Raw genomic sequence first — 18687 nt, 5'->3', positions numbered from 1 at the left:
TGTAAAACGCTGTATTGTATGGTGCCCTCTCCAGAGTTGCATCTTTTCATTCACCTACAGTCGTATACACAACGAAATAAGCAGTCTTTAAAAACCGAGTTCTCGGTTATGACGCACGAGCGCGTGCACCATAGCAAACTGTTTTACACGCTACATACAGCAATTCGCATCCGCGACAAACATGGGTCTTCTTAGATGCTCCTGCACTTTGTACACACCCCCTCCCACCTCGCTACTACCGTGGTTGGGTGTCTTGGTTGATTATATATAGAAAGGCAGCCAAAACCGCACAGAGCAATGAAAAGTCTACGTGAGTCACAGGTGCATCTAGACTGTGCAAAGACAACAATGACTCGAGTGACAAGTTGGAGGTGGGCACATGAGCAGGCAGTGCATACTGGACGAGAAATCAGCAGACTAGCATGACGGAGGGAGCGGAGTGGACGTCCTTCTCCTCTCCTCCCGTTCCACCCTCCACGCCTGAGCGCCGCACGGACGATTGTGTGTTGCTTTTATGCAACCGTGTCTTTCCAGAAGTGTTTAGCATTCAATTAATAATTATGCATGGGATTGAGCGTGTGTCTACCCGGCGCAGAGAGGCGTGGGTAAGCCGTTGAACCCCATTCGGGCTGCAAACCGTGGAATTCCCACTAAGAGCGACTCATACGCTCCCGCTGGTTGCGTTCCTACCCTTTGTGCACACCCCCCTCCCACCTCGCTACTACCGTGGTCGGGTGTCTTGGTGGATTATATATAGAAAAGCAGTCAAAACTGCACAGAGCAATGAAACGTCTACGTAAGTCACAGGTGCATCTGGACTGTGTAAAGACGACGAGAGACGAGTTGGAGGTGGGCACATGAGCGGGCAGTGCATACTGAATGAGAAATCAGCAGACTAGCATGACAGAGGGAGTTGAGTGGACGTCCTTCTCCTCTCCTGCTGTTCCACACTCCGCGCCTGAGCGCAGTGCACTCGCATCCCTCTGTCTGGCAGGAGAAGGCGCGATGGGGGTCCGCCAGTTTTCAGTCACGGACGATTATGTGTTGGTTCGTTCCGTGCATTGTTACAATGTTGCTTTTCTTGCTGATTTATTACATCACCGATTTTTCAAATGTTAATTTTCTCACTGTGCTTAAAAATCATTAAAAAATCGGCCTGATTATGCGGCGTATGGATCGCCGCGGGTTGGCTAGTAAGATATAATATCTGATCCTGAAGGGATATATGTGACTATCATGGGTAATTTATTTTAACTGTAAAGTGAATTGATTATTTCTTTGTAGATAACAATTTCTTGCCTACAATTAAATCTTGTAAGTACGATGCTATTGTTATCTCCAACCACGCCCCTTTGATCTCAGAGCTGAAATCATTATGCCCCACATATTCATCTCACAGATGGCATCTTAACCCACTTTTATTAGCAGACAAGAACTGTACAGAATTAAAATCCAAAAAAATTGATTTTTGGAGGCCTTGCCCCCTGCTCGCTTTCCTCGTCCACCCCCTTCCCCTAAGGGGGTGTGCTACACTCCAGCCGCTTTGCGTCTATGCTGCTCGCGTTGAGATGGTGGTGGGGGGAGGGGGGTTGGGGGCTGAACACACACTAAGGAGATGAGGACGGATCAGCTGCTGCCTTTCTGCTGCTGCTACCAAGCTGCATGTTCTGCTTATTGCTCTGCACGTTGATCATTTAAAAGCCTGTACAGTAGCTGTACTTTTGTCTCAATGCCTTGTCTCGCGTGATGTTAAAGTGTCTCTAGCGGGATTCTCATGGGACATTAAAGTGTGTCTCGCGGGACATCAAAGTGTCTTCCAAGAAGAAACAATATATTCAATCTCTTTTTGCTGTTAGAACATCATGTGGCAAACGCAGACACAGTATTGCATGAATGGCTAAGAATGTTCGAATGCTTCAGTGACGCCGCTAGACAGCCGAGTATAGTAAGTCGGTGTTGGTTCGAGCAGATAACAGTAAGTTCGGTTGGCTTTTGCAATGTTGGTTTGGTGGGGCGTAATTTCCATGACTAACATCGTTGACTGACTTAAACCCTTCGACAGATCCGGAATCGTAAGCAATTTAGAACTTATCGCCATTTCCTTGGTACATCGAAATCTATCTTTGGGAAGTTCGGTTTTGGCATCCGTCCTTCTGACATCGATTGGCAAACTGAGTAATGACAGCTGGGCATTAACAGTGGTCATTGTTTAAATTTTAGCCGAACTCAGATCTAATATGACCACGCCAACATAATTATTACTCCGACTCTGATTAGAGTCGTAAAATATGGTTTGTTTTGAAAATTTGTTTGCCAGAAAAAATCAAATGAGGTGTGCCGAAGAGCTGAGTTCACGTCTTGCAGCCCCATTTAAACAAGAAGCTCTTCATTACATCGGCCGAAAAGGTCTATTTTAAGCACAAATCAGTGCCATAATAACAAAATCATTTCAAGGACTTAAAAAAACAAATAATTCTTTGCAGAGAAAGTATGAATTTCACAAACATAGAATTTGCAGCCCGATTCGATCGGGCTCCCAGTCGCTTGTTGATCATAAAAATATAATGCACACATTTAGAGACTACTATAAGTCCTTATATTCTACTGAGTTTAAAGAAGACAAGACACAATCTAATGCATTTCTGGATGCATTACAGATACCACAAATATATACTCTCAGTGCAGAGGAATTGGATAAACCTCTGGCACTATCAGGATTACCAGATGCTATAAACTCAATTTAGAGTTGGAAAGCAGCAGGCCCTGATGGCTACGCTGCCGAATTTTATAAAATAATTCTCAACTCAGCTATCTCCCCTTTTATTAGCAACATTTAAAGAAGCTACAGACAATAAAATTCTACCTCAAACATTTCGCCAAGCATTAATTACCGTCTTTCCTAAATAAAATATGGACTTAATACAATGTGCATCATATAGACCAATTTCACTTCTGAATAATGATGTTAAGATACTCTCCAAAGTCCTAGCTACAGTAGAAGGATTGAGAAAGTGCTTCCTTTGGTAATATCACAAGACCAAACTGGATTATTAAAGGCAGACACTTAGCTTCCAATCTTCAACACCTGTTTAATGTAATACTGTATATTCAACCACAAAGTCCAATACCACGGTGATATTATTATCGTTGGATGCAGAAAAAGCATTTGATATGGTTGAATGGATCTTTTCACTACATTGGAGAAATCTGGGTTAGGCCCAAACATTTGTGCAAGATTCAAACTACTGTATACCAGTCCGGATGCTTCACCTTGTATTAACAACATTAACACTAGAATTACCAAAGTCTACGAAAAAACACATAAATCTGGCCCACCTTAAATCCGTTTGCACCACTCCGTCAGCGTCTTTTGTCCTGTAAATGTGCCGATAAAGACAAGCAGCAAGCAGCCTGCTATTTCATCCCCAAACTGTCGCAGAACGTGCACAAAGTTCTTCCAGCTCATGCCTTGATTATCTGGGAGTGAAGTGCTGGAGTTTTAGAGTGGAAATAATAGATCGTTATTTGAAGCACATGCATTTCATGTGTGTTACATTTCTATAATATTCTGTGTAAACACATTGCTAAAACAGAAAAGATTTTCAAATTTTAGTAATAAATGACAAAATGTAGGCATAAACTATATAATGTGTGAAGTCTGAAGTCCAAAGATCATATAAACATTTTCACAAAAGGTTCAAGGACGATACGACAGCTTCTGTGGTGTAGCAGTAAGATTTGCTGACTTATAATCAAGAGTCCCTGGTTCGATCCTGACTGCCTCCTATATTTATCATTTTTAGTAGTGCGCTTCTCTTATCTATACTAATAAAAGGCAAAGCCCTCACTCACTCACTCACTGACTCATCACTAATTCTCCAACTTCCCGTGTGGGTGGAAGGCTGAAATTTGGCAGGTTCATTCCTTACAGCTTCCTTACAAAAGTTGGGCAGGTTTTATATCGAAATTCTACGCGTAATGGTCATAACTGGAAGCTGTTTTTCTCCATTTACTGTAATGGAGATGAGCTTGAACGTCGTGGGGGCGGAGTTTCGTGTGACATCATCACGCCTTCACGTAATCACGCAGTACATAGAAAACCAGGAAGACCTCCAAAAAGCGCTGAAGAAAACATGCATTATATAATTTAGAGGGCAGCGAAACAATAAGAAAGCGAGCGAGTGACATATACAACCATATTTATGAGTTCTGCTACTTCGGAAACAAAGCACGATCTAAACCTACACTTTAAATTAAGTTCATAGACAGGCTGCCGCTGGCGTTTGTAATTTAGTGCCTGCCCATATAAGGCCGTCCGTCAGCGGCAATCCAATAGCAAACTCCCACTAAATATTCACGGGTTAAGGACTGTGCTTATGCAGAGGAAGATGAGATGGTCAGGGTGGTGTTTGGTACAAACTCAGCGAAACTGCGAGAGAAAGTTTTAAGTGCCAGGACTAAGGTAACATTAAATACAGCCATGGACATAGCACGAGATGGCACCAGCACAGCTGGGAAACTTCGATGCATGTACACCAAGCGCTCACGTGAACTGGCGCAGTGCACAGATAAAAGCAACAGTTCCAAAGCGCTGAACAAAAACCGAATTACACAATTGAAAAGGCAGCAAAAAATATGAAGCGTCTGATAAGCATATTCATAAATCCAGCTACTGCGGAAACAAAGCACACGGTGGAAAAGTCAATGTCCGCTAAAGGAAGACAGTGTAAAAAACCCGTGCATGCAGTGTGTCACGGCTCAGATAAAGAAGAAGACGAGCTGTTTATTGATGCAGTAAGAAACGAATCAATGAATGAAACCTGTCATCTTTACAACGATTGACAAACACGGAATGTAACTTGAACACAACACATCCTACAGATACGAACCTGATTGAAAGAAATAATGATAATCAAATCCTTGATGACAGCAACACTCAGTAACACTCACAAAACAAATACTGCATATTGACAGTCATGTTACGTTATTTTAAAATGTTCCCTTTTCTTTTCTAGCTTTTTAACACACTACTTCTCCGCTGCGATACACGGGTATATATATATGTATATATATATACTAGCAAAATACCCGCGCTTTGCAGCGGAGAAGTAGTGTGTTAAAGAAGCAATGAAAAGAAAAGGAAACATTTTGAAAATAACGTAACCTGATTGTCAATGTAATTGTTTTGTCACTGTTGTGATGAGTGTTGTTGTCATATATATATATATATATATATATATATTTACACCCACACACATAAACATATATATATATACATATCTATACATATACACATATATACATACATATATATATCTACATATATACACACACATACATACTTACACACACATATATACACACAAATACGTATATATATATATATATACATACATACACACAAATATATAAACATATATATACATATACATACATATCTACATATATACACACACAGCTATTTCGTATCAGTGCAATACGCTGTTTGTTAAAACGGTTGACTCCCGCTCTTACATGCAATAACAAATCAAATCATTCAGTTGTCTTTGCTCATATGTCATTTTAGAGCTGGACGCCTGGCATCTTTTTTTGGCCACAAGTTCGTTTCTGTTTGGTGTGAGGTTCTGTGTTGTGGAGATTCTCAAGATGGATTGCAGGTGCTCATCAGTGAGGCGACTCCTGTGTGCTGTTTTGTTAGTCTTTATCACTGAGAAGAGCTTCTCACACAGATATGTGCTACCAAACATGCACAAGGTTCGAGCCGCATGTAGACGGACTTTTTTTGTTCTTCAAAGTCACCAAAGCGCCGTGCAAACTCAGTGCGCAATAACTCTAGCTTCGCAATAACTTGCAGCATCATAAGCTACACTTGATTAACGCGGTAAGTGTTTTCGGCAAGGCAGCTGAAGCGCTGCATTATGGGATCTGTAGTTTATTGTGTTACCAGCGCTTCATATACCCGGGCCATTAATAACAATAATACAGTATATAAAATGATCTCGGGCGGATATAATTACACGCCGGGCGGATGTGGCCCGCCCCTTGAGTTTGACACATATGGACTAAATAGAACTTGAAAAGATATATTTTTCAAATGTGATCGCGCAATTCAGATAGAGTTGACGCCAAGACTACAGCCTGCATGCCTCAATGAGTCATCCTCCCTCGCTCTTACTTTTTACCGTTCATCTAATGAATACACTGAGTATGGCTTTACCAAAACAATCATTGATGGCGAATAAAGTATCCATTATTCGAGTATGTAGATCGGTATATATATATATATACATATATATATACCCGCGTATCGCAGCGGAGAAGTAGTGTGTTAAAAAAGCTAGAAAAAAAAGGGAACATTTTAAAAATAACGTAACATGACTGTCAATATACAGTATTTGTTTTGTGAGTGTTACTGAGTGTTGCTGTCATCAAGGATTTGATTATCATTATTTCTTTCAATCAGGTTCGTATTTGTAGGATGTGTTGTGTTCAAGTTACATTCCGTGTTTGTCAATCGCTGTAAAGATGACAGGTTTCATTCATCGATTCGCTTTCTTACTGCATCAATAAACAGCTCGCCTTCTTCTTTATCTGAGACCTGACACACTGCATGCACGGGTTTTTTACACTGTCTTCCTTTAGCGGACATTGACTTTTCCACCGTGTGCTTTGTTTCCGCAGTAGCTGGATTTATGAATATGCTTATCAGACGCTTCATATTTTTTGCTGCCTTTTCAATTGTGTAATTCGGTTTTTGTTCAGCGCTCTTTGGAACTGTTGCTTTTATCTGTGCACTGCGCCAGTTCACGTGAGCCACTCGGTGTACATGCATCGAAGGTTCCCAGCTGTGCTGGTGCCATCTCGTGCTATGTCCATGGCTGTATTTAATGTTACCTTAGTCCTGGCACTTAAAACTTTCTCTCGCAGTTTCGCTGAGTTTGTGTCAAACACCACCCTGACCATCTCATCTTCCTCTCCATAAGCACAGTCCTTCACCCGTGAATATTTACCCGTGGCAGTTTGCTATTGGATTGCCGCTGACGGACGGCCTTATATGGGTGGGCACTAAATTACAAACGCCAGCGGCAGCCTGTCTATGAACTTAATTTAAAGTGTAGGTTTACATCGTGCTGTTTCCGAAGTAGCAGAACTCATGAATATGGTTGTATATGTCACTCGCTCGCTTCTTATTGTTTCGCTGCCTTCTCAATTATATAATGCATGTTTTCTTAAGCGCTTTTTTGAGGTCTTCCTGGTTTTCTATGTACTGCGTGATTACGTGGGAGGCGTGATGATGTCACACGAAACCCCCCGGCGTTGAAGCTCATCTCCATTACAGTAAATGGAGAAAACTGCTTCCAGTTATGACCATTACGCGTAGAATTTCGATATAAAACCTGCCCAACTTTTGTAAGGAAGCTGTAAGGAATGAACCTGCCAAATTTCAGCCTTCCACCCACACGGGAAGTTGGAGAATTAGTGATGAGTCAGTGAGTGAGTGAGTGAGTGAGTGAGTGAGTGAGTGAGGGCTTTGCCTTTTATTAGTATAGATGCCTACATGTTGTCATTTTACTAAAATATGTAAAACGTTTCTATTTTAACAATGTGTTTACACAGATTATTGTAGAAACGGAACACACATGAAATGCATGTGTTCCAAATAACAATCTATTATTTCCCTATAAATCTCTAGGTACTTGACTCCCAGATAATCGAGGCATGAGCTGGGAGAACTTTGTGCAGGGATGGAATAGCAGGCTGCTTGCTGCTTGTCTTTATCAGCAGATTTACAGGACAAAAGACGCTGATGGAGAGGTGCAAAAGGATTTAAAGTTGGCTGGATTAACAATCTTTTTCGTAGGCTTTGGTAATTCTAGTGTTAATTCAGACTAGAACGTGGTACTAGACAAGGATGCCCCTTGTCACCACTGCTTGTTGTAATCACTATTGAGCCACAGGCAGTTCATTGACAAAATGCTTATGAGATAAAGAAATCTGTTTAAGTACCTAAGGGTAAACATTAAAAGTAAACACAAAGCTCTTTATCAACAAAATTTTGCTGTCTGTATGGAAAAAAATAAGCAAGACTTGCATAGATGGTCTACCCTTCATCTCACTTTAGCTGAAAGAATGAACATTGTTAAGATGAATTTCCTTCCTATGCTTCTTTTTTATTTCAAAACATTCCAATATAGACCAATATATCATTTTTTAAGAAATTAGATTCAACCATAACCTCATTTATTTGGACTTCAAAACAACCACATATCCAAAGGGCGACCCTACAAAGACCTAAGGCGGAAGGTGGCATGGCTGTACCTAACTTTCAATTGTATTACTGGGCAGCAAATATACAAGCTATAAAAAACCTGGACATGAACACAAATACATGAACATACACAGGTTTGGTCCGCAATAGAAATGAAATCCTGTCAGTACTTCTTTATATTCCTTGCTTTGTACACCAATAAGTACAAGTCATCGCCAATATACTAACAACCCAATTGTGCTTACTCACTCAGAATATTGAACCAATATAGGAAGTATTTTAAGATAGAGAAGCTTTTATCTGTGGCACCTCTGCATGAGAACCACCTTTTTCCACCCTCTCAAATATATACAGTTTTTAATGCCTGGAAAACATTTGGGATTACAGTGCATCTGGAAAGTATTCAGAGCACATCACTTTTTTCACATTTTGTTATGTTACAGCCTTATTCCAAAAGGATTAAATTCATTTTTTTTTCCTCAGAATTCTACACACAACACCCCATAATGACAACGTGAAAAAAAGTTTACATGAGGTTTTTGCAAATTTATCAAAAATAAAAAAACTGACAAATCTCATGTACATAGTATTCACAGCCTTTCCTCAATACATTGTCGATGCACCTTTGGCAGCAATTACAGCCTCAAGTCTTTTTGACTATGATGCCACAAGCTTGGCACACCTATCCTTGGCCAGTTATGACCATTCCTCTTTGCAGCACCTCTCAATCTCCATCAGGTTGAATGGGAAGCGCCGGTGCACAGCCATTTTAAGATCTCTCCAGAGATGTTCAATCGGATTCAAGTCTGGGCTCTGGCTGGGCCACTCAATGACATTCAAAGAGTTGTCCTGAAGCCACTGCTTTGATATCTTGGCTGTGTGCTTAGGGTCGTTGTCCTGCTGAAAGATGAACCGTCGCCCCAGTCTGAGGTCAAGAGCGCTCTGGAGCAGGTTTTCATCCAGGATGTCTCTGCACATTGCTGCAGTCATTTTTCCCTTTATCCTGACTGGTCTCCCAGTTCCTGCTGCTGAAAAACATCCCCACAGCATGATGCTGCCACCACCATGCTTCAATGTAGGGATGGTATTGGCCTGGTGATGAGTGGTGCCTGGTTTCCTCCAAATATGACACCTGGCACTCACACCAAACACTTCAATCTTTGTCTCATCAGACCAGAGAATTTTGTTTCTCATGGTCTGAGAGTCCTTCAGGTGCCTTTTGGCAAACTCCAGGTGGGCTGCCATGTGCCTTCTACTAAGGAGTGGCTTCCGTCTGGCCACTCTACCATGCAGGCCTGATTGGTGGATTTCTGCAGAGATGGTTGTCCTTCTGGAAGGTTCTCCTCTCTACACAGAGGACCTCTGGAGCTCTGACAGAGTGACCATCGGGTTCTTGGTTACCTCCCTGACTAAGGCCCTTCTCCCCCAGTCGCTCAGTTTAGATGGCCGGCCAGCTCTAGGAAGAGTCCTGGTGGTTTCGAACTTCTTTCACTTACGGATGATGGAGGCCACTGTCCACACTGGGGTTTTCAAAGCAGCAGAAATATTTCTGTAACCTTCAATAGATTTGTGCCTCGAGACAATCCTGTCTTGGAGGTCTACAGACAATTCCTTTGATTTCATGCTTGGTTTGTGCTCTGACATGAACTGTCAACTGTGGGACCTTATATAGACAGGTGTGTGCCTTTCCAAATCATGCCCAATCAACTGAATTTACCACAGGTGGACTCCAATTAAGCAGCAGAAACATCTCAAGGATGATCAGGGGAAACAGGATGCACCTGAGCTCAATTTTGAGCTTCATGGCAAAGGCTGTGAATACTTATGTACATGTGCTTTCTCAATTTTTTTATTTTTAATAAATTTGCAAAATCTCAAGTAAACTTTTTTCACGTTGTCATTATGGGGTGTTGTGTGTAGAATTCTGAGGAAAAATGAATTTAATCCATTTTGGAATAAGGCTTTAACATAACAAAATGTGGAAAAAGTGATGCGCTGTGAATACTTTCCGGATACAATGTAAATCACTTAGAGATCTGTACATAGACAACATTTTTGCATCCCACAAACAATTACACTCCAAATTTAACTTTCCAGCAACACATTTCTTTCACTGCCTTCAAATTAGAAACTTTGTTAAACAAAACCTGCCCAGTTTTCCTAACGACCCACCTACCTCTACGCATGAACAAATATTGATCAGTCTTGAGGATTCAGACAGCATCTCTGTAATATATAAAACATTTTACAGTCCCTCCCTTTCAAAGATCCAAGAGGACAGTGGGGAAAGGATCTCTCACTCAACATCTCAGAAAAGGAGTGGAAAGTAGCAATGCACAGAATTCACTTGAGCTCCATATGTGCAAAGTATATAATTATTCAACTTAAAATTAATTATTCAACATCTGTCTCGTTTAAAATTGTCCAAAATGTTTCCAGGGCAAGATCCTACCTGCGAACGTTGCAATCAAGTTACAGCCTCACTGGGCTACATGTTTTGGGCCTGCACCAAATTAATATCATTCTGGACCAAAATTTTTAAATGCCTTACAGGCAGCCTTGGTGTCACAATCCTTTCTAATCTATTAACAGCCGTGTTTGTTGTTACTTCCAGATGGGCTTAAAATGGAGAAGGACAAACAAACTGCAATTGACTTTAGTACACTATTGGCACATAGACTTATCTTTCTCCACTGGAAGAATCCTATCTCTTCTATTTTAAGTCAGTGGATAACTGATGTTATATAGTATTATCTGAAATTGGAAAAAATCAAATTCTCACTTAGAGGATCTGTACAAAATGTTTTCAAAACCTGACAGGATCTAATCAATAACATTTTAGAATAAGCTTTTTAATTGAGGAAGCAGATTACTCTATTTATTATTATTCTTCATTTATTAATTTATCTATTTACTTATTTTTTACAAGTTTAAAGTTTTACTTTGCTGGCCTAAGTCTCTTTCTCATGGGTGGGGGTTGATTTGTTTCAAACCTAGTTTTGTAAAACTTGACTTATTTGTATGGAATGTTATTTGATTTTAATAAAATCAATAAAATGCAAAAAAAAAAAAAATGATGTGACACAATACAAATTTTTTAAATTACAAAAAAGGAATGTTCATGGTGGCAGCATTTGTTGTATCACAGTAAGAAGATTGGGATTCTAGTCCCTGGAACTCACTGCATAGAGACTACCTGGTGTTCTTGTGTGTAATGATTTTCATCTGGGTGCTTCAGTTTCTTCCCAAAGTCCAAACACATGCAGGATATGTGGACTGGCGATGGTAAATTGGCCCCTGGTGGGTGGGTGGGTGTGATGGGCTGATGCCTTGTCCAGGATGTGTTCCTGACTTGCAACCCTGCTATGGCTAAGACAGTTTTGGGGGAAACATGGATGGATGTAACTACAAACCAGATTCCAAAAAAGTTGGGACACTATACAAATCATGAATAAAAACTGAATGCAATGATGTGGAGGTGCCAGCTTCTAATATTTTATTCAGAATAGAACATAAATCACGGAACAAAAATTTAAACTGAGAAAATGTATCATTTTAAGGGAAAAATATGTTGATTCAGAATTTCATGGTGTCAACAAATCCCAAAAAAGTTGGGACAAGGCCATTTTCACCACTGTGTGGCATCTCCCCTTCTTCTTACAACACTCAACAGATGCCTGGGGACCGAGGAGACCAGTTTCTCAAGTTTAGAAATAGGAATGCTCTCCCATTCTTGTCTAATACAGGCCTCTAACTGTTCAATCGTCTTGGGCCTTCTTTGTCGCACCTTCCTCTTTATGATGCGCCAAATGTTCTCTATAGGTGAAAGATCTGGACTGCAGACTGGCCATTTCAGTACCCGGATCCTTCTCCTACGCAGCCATGATGTTGTGATTGATGCAGAATGTGGTCTGGCATTATCTTGTTGAAAAATGCAGGGTCTTCCCTGAAAGAGATGACGTCTGGATGGGAGCATATGTTGTTCTAGAACCTGAATATATTTTTCTGCATTGATGGTGCCTTTCCAGACATGCAAGCTGCCCATGCCACACGCACTCATGCAACCCCATACCATCAGAGATGCAGGCTTTGAACTGAGCGTTGATAACAACTTGGGTTGTCCTTGTCCTCTTTGGTCCGGATGACATGGCGTCCCAGATTTCCCAAAAGAACTTTGAATCGTGACTCGTCTGACCACAGAACAGTCTTCCATTTTGCCACACTCCATTTTAAATGATCCCTGGCCCAGTGACAACGCCTGAGCTTGTGGATCTTGCTTAGAAATGGCTTCTTCTTTGCACTGTAGAGTTTCAGCTGGCAACGGCGGATGGCACGGTGGATTGTGTTCACTGACAATGGTTTCTGGAAGTATTCCTGAGCCCATTCTGTGATTTCCTTTACAGTAGCATTCCTGTTTGTGGTGCAGTGTCGTTTAAGGGCCCGGAGATCACGGGCATCCAGTATGGTTTTACGGCCTTGACCCTTACGCACAGAGATTGTTCCAGATTCTCTGAATCTTCAGATGATGTTATGCACAGTTGATGATGATAGATGCAAAGTCTTTGCAATTTTTCGCTGGGTAACACCTTTCTGATATTGCTCCACTATCTTTTTGCGCAACATTGTGGGAATTGGTGATCCTCTACTCATCTTGGCTTCTGAGAGACACTGCCACTCTGAGAAGCTCTTTTTATACCCAATCATTTTGCCAATTGACCTAATTAGTGTTAATTGGTCTTCCAGCTCTTCGTTATGCTTAAATTTACTTTTTCCAGCCTCTTATTGCTACTTGTCCCAACTTTTTTGGGATTTGTTGACACCGTGAAATTTTGAATCAACATATTTTTCCTTTAAAATGATACATTTACTTGGATTAAACGTTTGATCTGTCATCTACATTCTATTACAAATAAAATATTGACATTTGCCATCTCCAGATCATTGCATTCAGTTTTTATTCACAATTTGTTTAGTGTCCCAACTTTTTTGGAATCCGGTTCCAGCCTGTTACTTAAAACAAGAACACAGACGGTAATTTGTTAAGATTCAATATCCCACTAAATTTAGAAAGTTTTTTTTCATATAGGAAACCATGAAATAAACTATTGAGTGGTTTGATAGAAAGTAAGAGTTTAGGGTCCCTAAAAACTCAATTTGATGTTATCTTGAAGAAATTACGTGGATGAGACTGGTAAGTTTGTTAGGGCTGAATGGCCATTTATTGTTAAAATTTCTCTAATCTACTGATGTTTAATGAAATAAATAATTTGGAAAGTCAGTGATCCAAATCTTTATTGTCAACTACCCAAATAGTAGTTTGACGTGTCGCCTGTTTGGGAAACTATAATTTCTTTAGTAAATACAGTAATAATGGATCAAAAATATCACAAATGACTTGCACCATAAAACCCAAAACTGAGATGTGTATTGTATTGTGAGATTTGTGTATCATTAAGTTGCTAGTATTTCTGCAGTTTATCAATAAAATTTAATTCACAGAATGTCATTAACAGGACAAGATATGAAAAGATGCAAACAAAACAAAATTACAGTATTAAATATACAAACTGATCAGTGTAATAAAACCAATTATTCTATTTCACAGTCTGCTAATTCCAATACATGGTTGATGAGAGAGACTGTTCTCACAGCAAAAATATCAAAAAAGACAGGAAGCATGACTGGGTGTTGTAGCACTTCATGCCAGGCCATGGCACCCACTAAATGAATTTTGATCGGGAGGAAAACAATTAAATCAAAAATACTCCACATGGACCAAATGGGGGGTAGCAGTGCTAATCACTGTGCCAACAAACAACCAACCTGACAGATAACATATACCAAATGTACAAATGTAGCTTTCACAGCCACTTTGAGATCTTTGAAATATCCCTAAGGAATTTTGCCAACAAGACATTTACATACAAAATAGGGTTACAATACAATACTGAAAAGAAACAATTATCGTAAGAGTTATTAACAAAATAAGATTCTGGGTAGAGTTTTCAAGCCATGTAGTCTGTAAAGTGGTAGAAAACTGTTAGTGGCAGGACCATCTGATTCTATAATTGGAACAACAGAAACTCATAAATGATGAAACAGCTATGATAAAGCCAAACAGAACAAGCATGTCTTCCGTCTGGATCCAAATATCCACAAAGACAGGACTTTTTCAGCACATTCAGCAATTGCGCAACAAACTAAAGTCACTAAGCAGAATACTTATATGCAAAAAGCAAAAACATAAACAAAAAATAAAATGTCAAAAAAATTGTATTTTACCTTCTGTTTTCTACATCTCACAATTTGCCCCCACAAACTTTCTAGTACTTCCTCCTAATTCATAGTCAGTCTGAAGCTATCAATGAGCATCCCTTATAACCTTTAATGTGGATTTACTGACAAATGATCTTCAGAGGTTAGTAACATGGTCCATATTGACCCCTAGTGGCCCCTGGGTGAAATGCATCCCTGAAACTGTCCAAGTTTATTAGGAGCCCAACTCAGCTTGCCTGCTGCCCTCTACGGTCCCCAGGGAATGTCACCAGCTTCTTCAAGGTCTGTCACAAGCTTGCTCTTGTTCTGGTTCCCCTGGAGAGAAACTATCTGCCCAGCAATTAATGCCCTCGGTTGCTATAGCCTCTGATTCTAGAAACAGAGAAGATCTTGCATCCATATACCCTTCAGATTTACTAGCTGGCTATGAGGCAACCTACAGTCACAAGGCTTCGAAAACTCAGTTTAAATCAGAAATCAAAAAGCAGTCAATTTGCAGGATTGTTAAAAAGAAATTAGAAGGAAAAAATTTACCCACATTGTGCACCTTAACCCAATCTCCTTGTGTGTGATCAGGTATCAGTAAGGAGGCAGTAGGAAGTAACATTGAGTGCCATCCCAAGGTACAAAGTGTCAAGTTTAGTAGTTAGTTAATTGATGTAACTTTCATATTTTTTTTCTTTTCATAAAGTTTTGTTTGCAACACAAAAGACAAGTACATGTGAAAATGTGAATACACCTCATGGAAAGTATTGACTTTTTCAACATTTTTGAAAAGTAAAACATTACATGTTTACCCAAACAGTGCCTACAGATATGCTGAAATACCTGAACAAATGACACATAAAACTGACATGATGTATTCATTCTCATAATCTAAATTAACAAACATGCATAATTGTCACATGGAAAAAGTAAAGACACCTGTACATTTATTGCCACCAAGTCCATCAGATCAGAATCAGATGAGCTGCCAATAAGTAGAACCATTCCTATGGAGTATGCAAGTGGACTCAACTGTCTTTTGTAAAACCCCAGATATAAAGAGGTTTGGTGTTATCTTTGCTGTAGACGTGTATGGTGTCACCATGACAAAATCATGATTTCTCTAAGGCCTTCAGAAAGAAGACTGGATACCTAGGAGTCTGGCAAAGGATTTAAACAGATTGGCAAATTATTGGAAATCAACAATCTGACTGTACAGTAAGATAAGTCAACTATAAGTGGTGTAGATTTCAAATAACTGCTAATTTGTTCAGGACTGGCCTGCCCAGCAAATTCAGCCCAACAGCTGACCGTCTAGTATTAAAAGAAGTCTCCAAGGATCCCCAAATATCATTGCAGGATCTGCAGGTAACTCTTGCAAAGGTTGCTAAGTCCTTATAATTGGAAAGAGATTGCACAAATGTGACCTGCAGCAAGGTATGTCAGGAAAAAGACTTTATTGTCCAATATTTAGGCAAAGACCAGGCCTTCTGGAACAATGTGCTCTACACCAGTGAATTAAAGACAGAGTTGTCCGGCTATAGTAACAGTAGACACATTTGGCCCAAACCAAAGACAGCACTTCTGGAGAAGACCCTCATACCAACCATGAGGCATGGAGGTGGAAATGTACTGGTTTGGGTTTTTTTAGTGCCTCAGAACCTGGGAGGTTTGCAGCCATCGAATCATCTGTGAATTCTGCACTATATGGAGAATGTGATGCCATCCGTCCAAAAGTTGAAGGTGTACCAAAAATGGACCTTTCAGTATAATAATGATCAGAAGCATGGACACTAGCAAATCTACCATGGATTGGCTCAAAACGAACAAATGGAGCATTTTGGACTGGTTCGGTCCAATTCATGAAATGCTGCAACGGGGAGGTCAAGCAAGAAAACCCACAACACTTCTTACAAATGTAAATAGTTTGCATGGAATAGTGGTTGAAAATATCACCAACCTTATGTCAGAGAATGCACAACACCTGCAAGAAGTAATTTCTGCTAAAGTGGGCAATGTCTGCTTGTGAGGCCAAGCATGGACTTGGTTTCCCCCCCAATAGACCATAAAATCTATTGATACTTTTATGAATAAATAATTGAAAAGGCACTTTTTCCTTCTGTGAAGGTCTGCTGTTTGTGTGTCCATGGGGTGTGATCACTCTTTCACGTCTATGTATGTATCTTGTATTTAATGTATTTATTCCTAACATTACACTGTTCCGTTATTAAAATTGATTATGTAAACTTCTCAGTTCTGTAAAGTACCTTGTGATGGTGTATGATGTTAATGGTACTATATATAATAAATATTGCTAAATCTGAAGAAGAAAAAAAAATTATCAAGCTGTGTACAGAAAGGACGTTCTCAGTTGCATCATGCATATCATAAATAGCATTATTTACAGGGGCCTTTAAAGAGCTGAGCTCTGTGCTGAGGACGATCGCTCCGAGTCGTCATAATCAATTAGCGCCGTCGAAAAAACCGGCCGTGCAACTCACCAACATTGGGACCCCGTATTTCGCCGTCTTGCTTTTATACAAAACCTTCCACATGGCTATTTGTATTTAAGTCTATAGTTAATAACATTGACTGACTGGCGCTTTCACTGACATTTAATTTTTTCCTGTCACCTCTATTACGCCACACGAGGCGCACAAGGTCTCGTACTCCGGCTAGGGAAACGGGCTGCAGTTTTTTAGTTCCGTCACATCTTTCTTTCGGTATTTTTATTTATAGTAGAGATAGAGATTTTGGGTTCAATGGACTCAAAATTTATAAAGGACTTCATGGATTCAACGGACTCAAAATTTAAACGGACACCACTGTCATTGTCAGTGTGTCCAGCAGATGCAAAGAAATTCCTAATCACCCTACACCAGGGGTGCCCACAGTTTTTCGGCTTGCGAGCTACTTTTAAAATGACCAGGTCGAAAATGACGTCTGTCCGATTAGCTGCAATTTTAGTTCCCTCTCCTTTCTCTTTACTAGATCGCTTTTTCGGAAGGAAGTCAGTTTCGTAGTTTTTATGAACAGTTCGAAAGTGCATTTCCACATTTTCCTGCTTTGGAATAGCAATGATAGATTGACAGATCAGACAAACGCACTTCGATTGTGACAGTGTGAGAAAAAAATCCTCTTCCAATTCCACATCCAGCCCATACCCTCCCCAAACATTTTTTTTTTAAAAACCTTCTTTAGTCGATATAAATTGGAAGGCTAACTAGATCACAGCCGGAGTTTTGCAGTAGCTCGCGCGTTTGATCGTGCCTGCGGGATGACCAGTGTATTAGAAGAAAAGAGATCTCACACTGGCCGCCCTGTATGTCAATCAAATGGCAAATGTCATGGGGGGATATATGATAGACTAACGTTTAATAATGTTTTTTTTTTTTTTTTAATGCAACGCGATCTACCTGCACTACCTTTGCGATATACCGGTCGATCGCGATCGACGCATTGGGTACTCCTGACCTACACTGATACCACATTTTCAACGTGCGACTGGCTTCCGTTTATAATAATCCATACATTATCCAACCAGCTATACCCTACCTACAAGGTCACGGGGGTCTGCTGGAGCCAATCCCAGCCAACACAGGGTGTAAGGCAGGAAACAAACTCCGAGCAGGGCGCCAGCCCACCGCGTTTGTAATTAATAATTCAAAAGCTTAATGATAAAATGTACTGATCAACAAAACCTTTACTGAAAATGTGTTATGGACCATCCTGGATGTAGATCAAAAGTGAAAAACGTTTCAGCTTAGTTGTCAGGTGTTTGCATTTTTTTGTCGATTTAATCACCTGTCACTTCGTACAGTAGTGAGAAATCCTTCTTGAAAATAAAACATCTCCATATTTAACATACCTGAGCAGAATGTTGCTGTTGACAAGTCATTTCTGGTTTAGAAAAGACGTTTCACAATAAATCTAACAATTACTCTATTGAAACGGGAAAACACAACCTTTTTTGATGTTTATTTTATTATTTTTTTTATTTTGATGTTTATTATTTTTCTTAATTTTACCTTAAAAGCTAAAAATATATGATATTGTTAAAAGTAACTAGGTGTCAGTGTAATGTTTAAATATATTTGTCTCCTTGCCTCTCTTTCCCTCTTTCAATTGCTGAAGACTAAGACTGTCTTTGCTTTTAT

The 18687-nt window shown here is 40.0% G+C and overlaps 1 protein-coding gene across 1 annotated transcript in view; it reads right to left on the bottom strand.

The window, feature by feature from the left end:
- The window catches only part of LOC120518749 (cytochrome c oxidase assembly protein COX16 homolog, mitochondrial), a 59705-nt gene extending 42501 nt beyond the window's left edge, over positions 1–17204 (bottom strand). The window contains exon 1 of the mRNA XM_039741695.1: positions 17032–17204. Within this exon, the coding sequence (XP_039597629.1) occupies positions 17032–17085 (54 nt within the window). The 5' untranslated portion in view covers positions 17086–17204. The remainder of the gene's footprint in view (positions 1–17031) is intronic.
- Between the last annotated feature and the right edge of the window lie 1483 nt (positions 17205–18687).

The sequence above is a fragment of the Polypterus senegalus genome, chromosome 18, assembly GCF_016835505.1.
Source record: "Polypterus senegalus isolate Bchr_013 chromosome 18, ASM1683550v1, whole genome shotgun sequence".
Classification (NCBI taxonomy): Eukaryota; Metazoa; Chordata; class Cladistia; order Polypteriformes; family Polypteridae; genus Polypterus; species Polypterus senegalus.
This window is presented reverse-complemented; position numbering and strand designations above follow the sequence as displayed.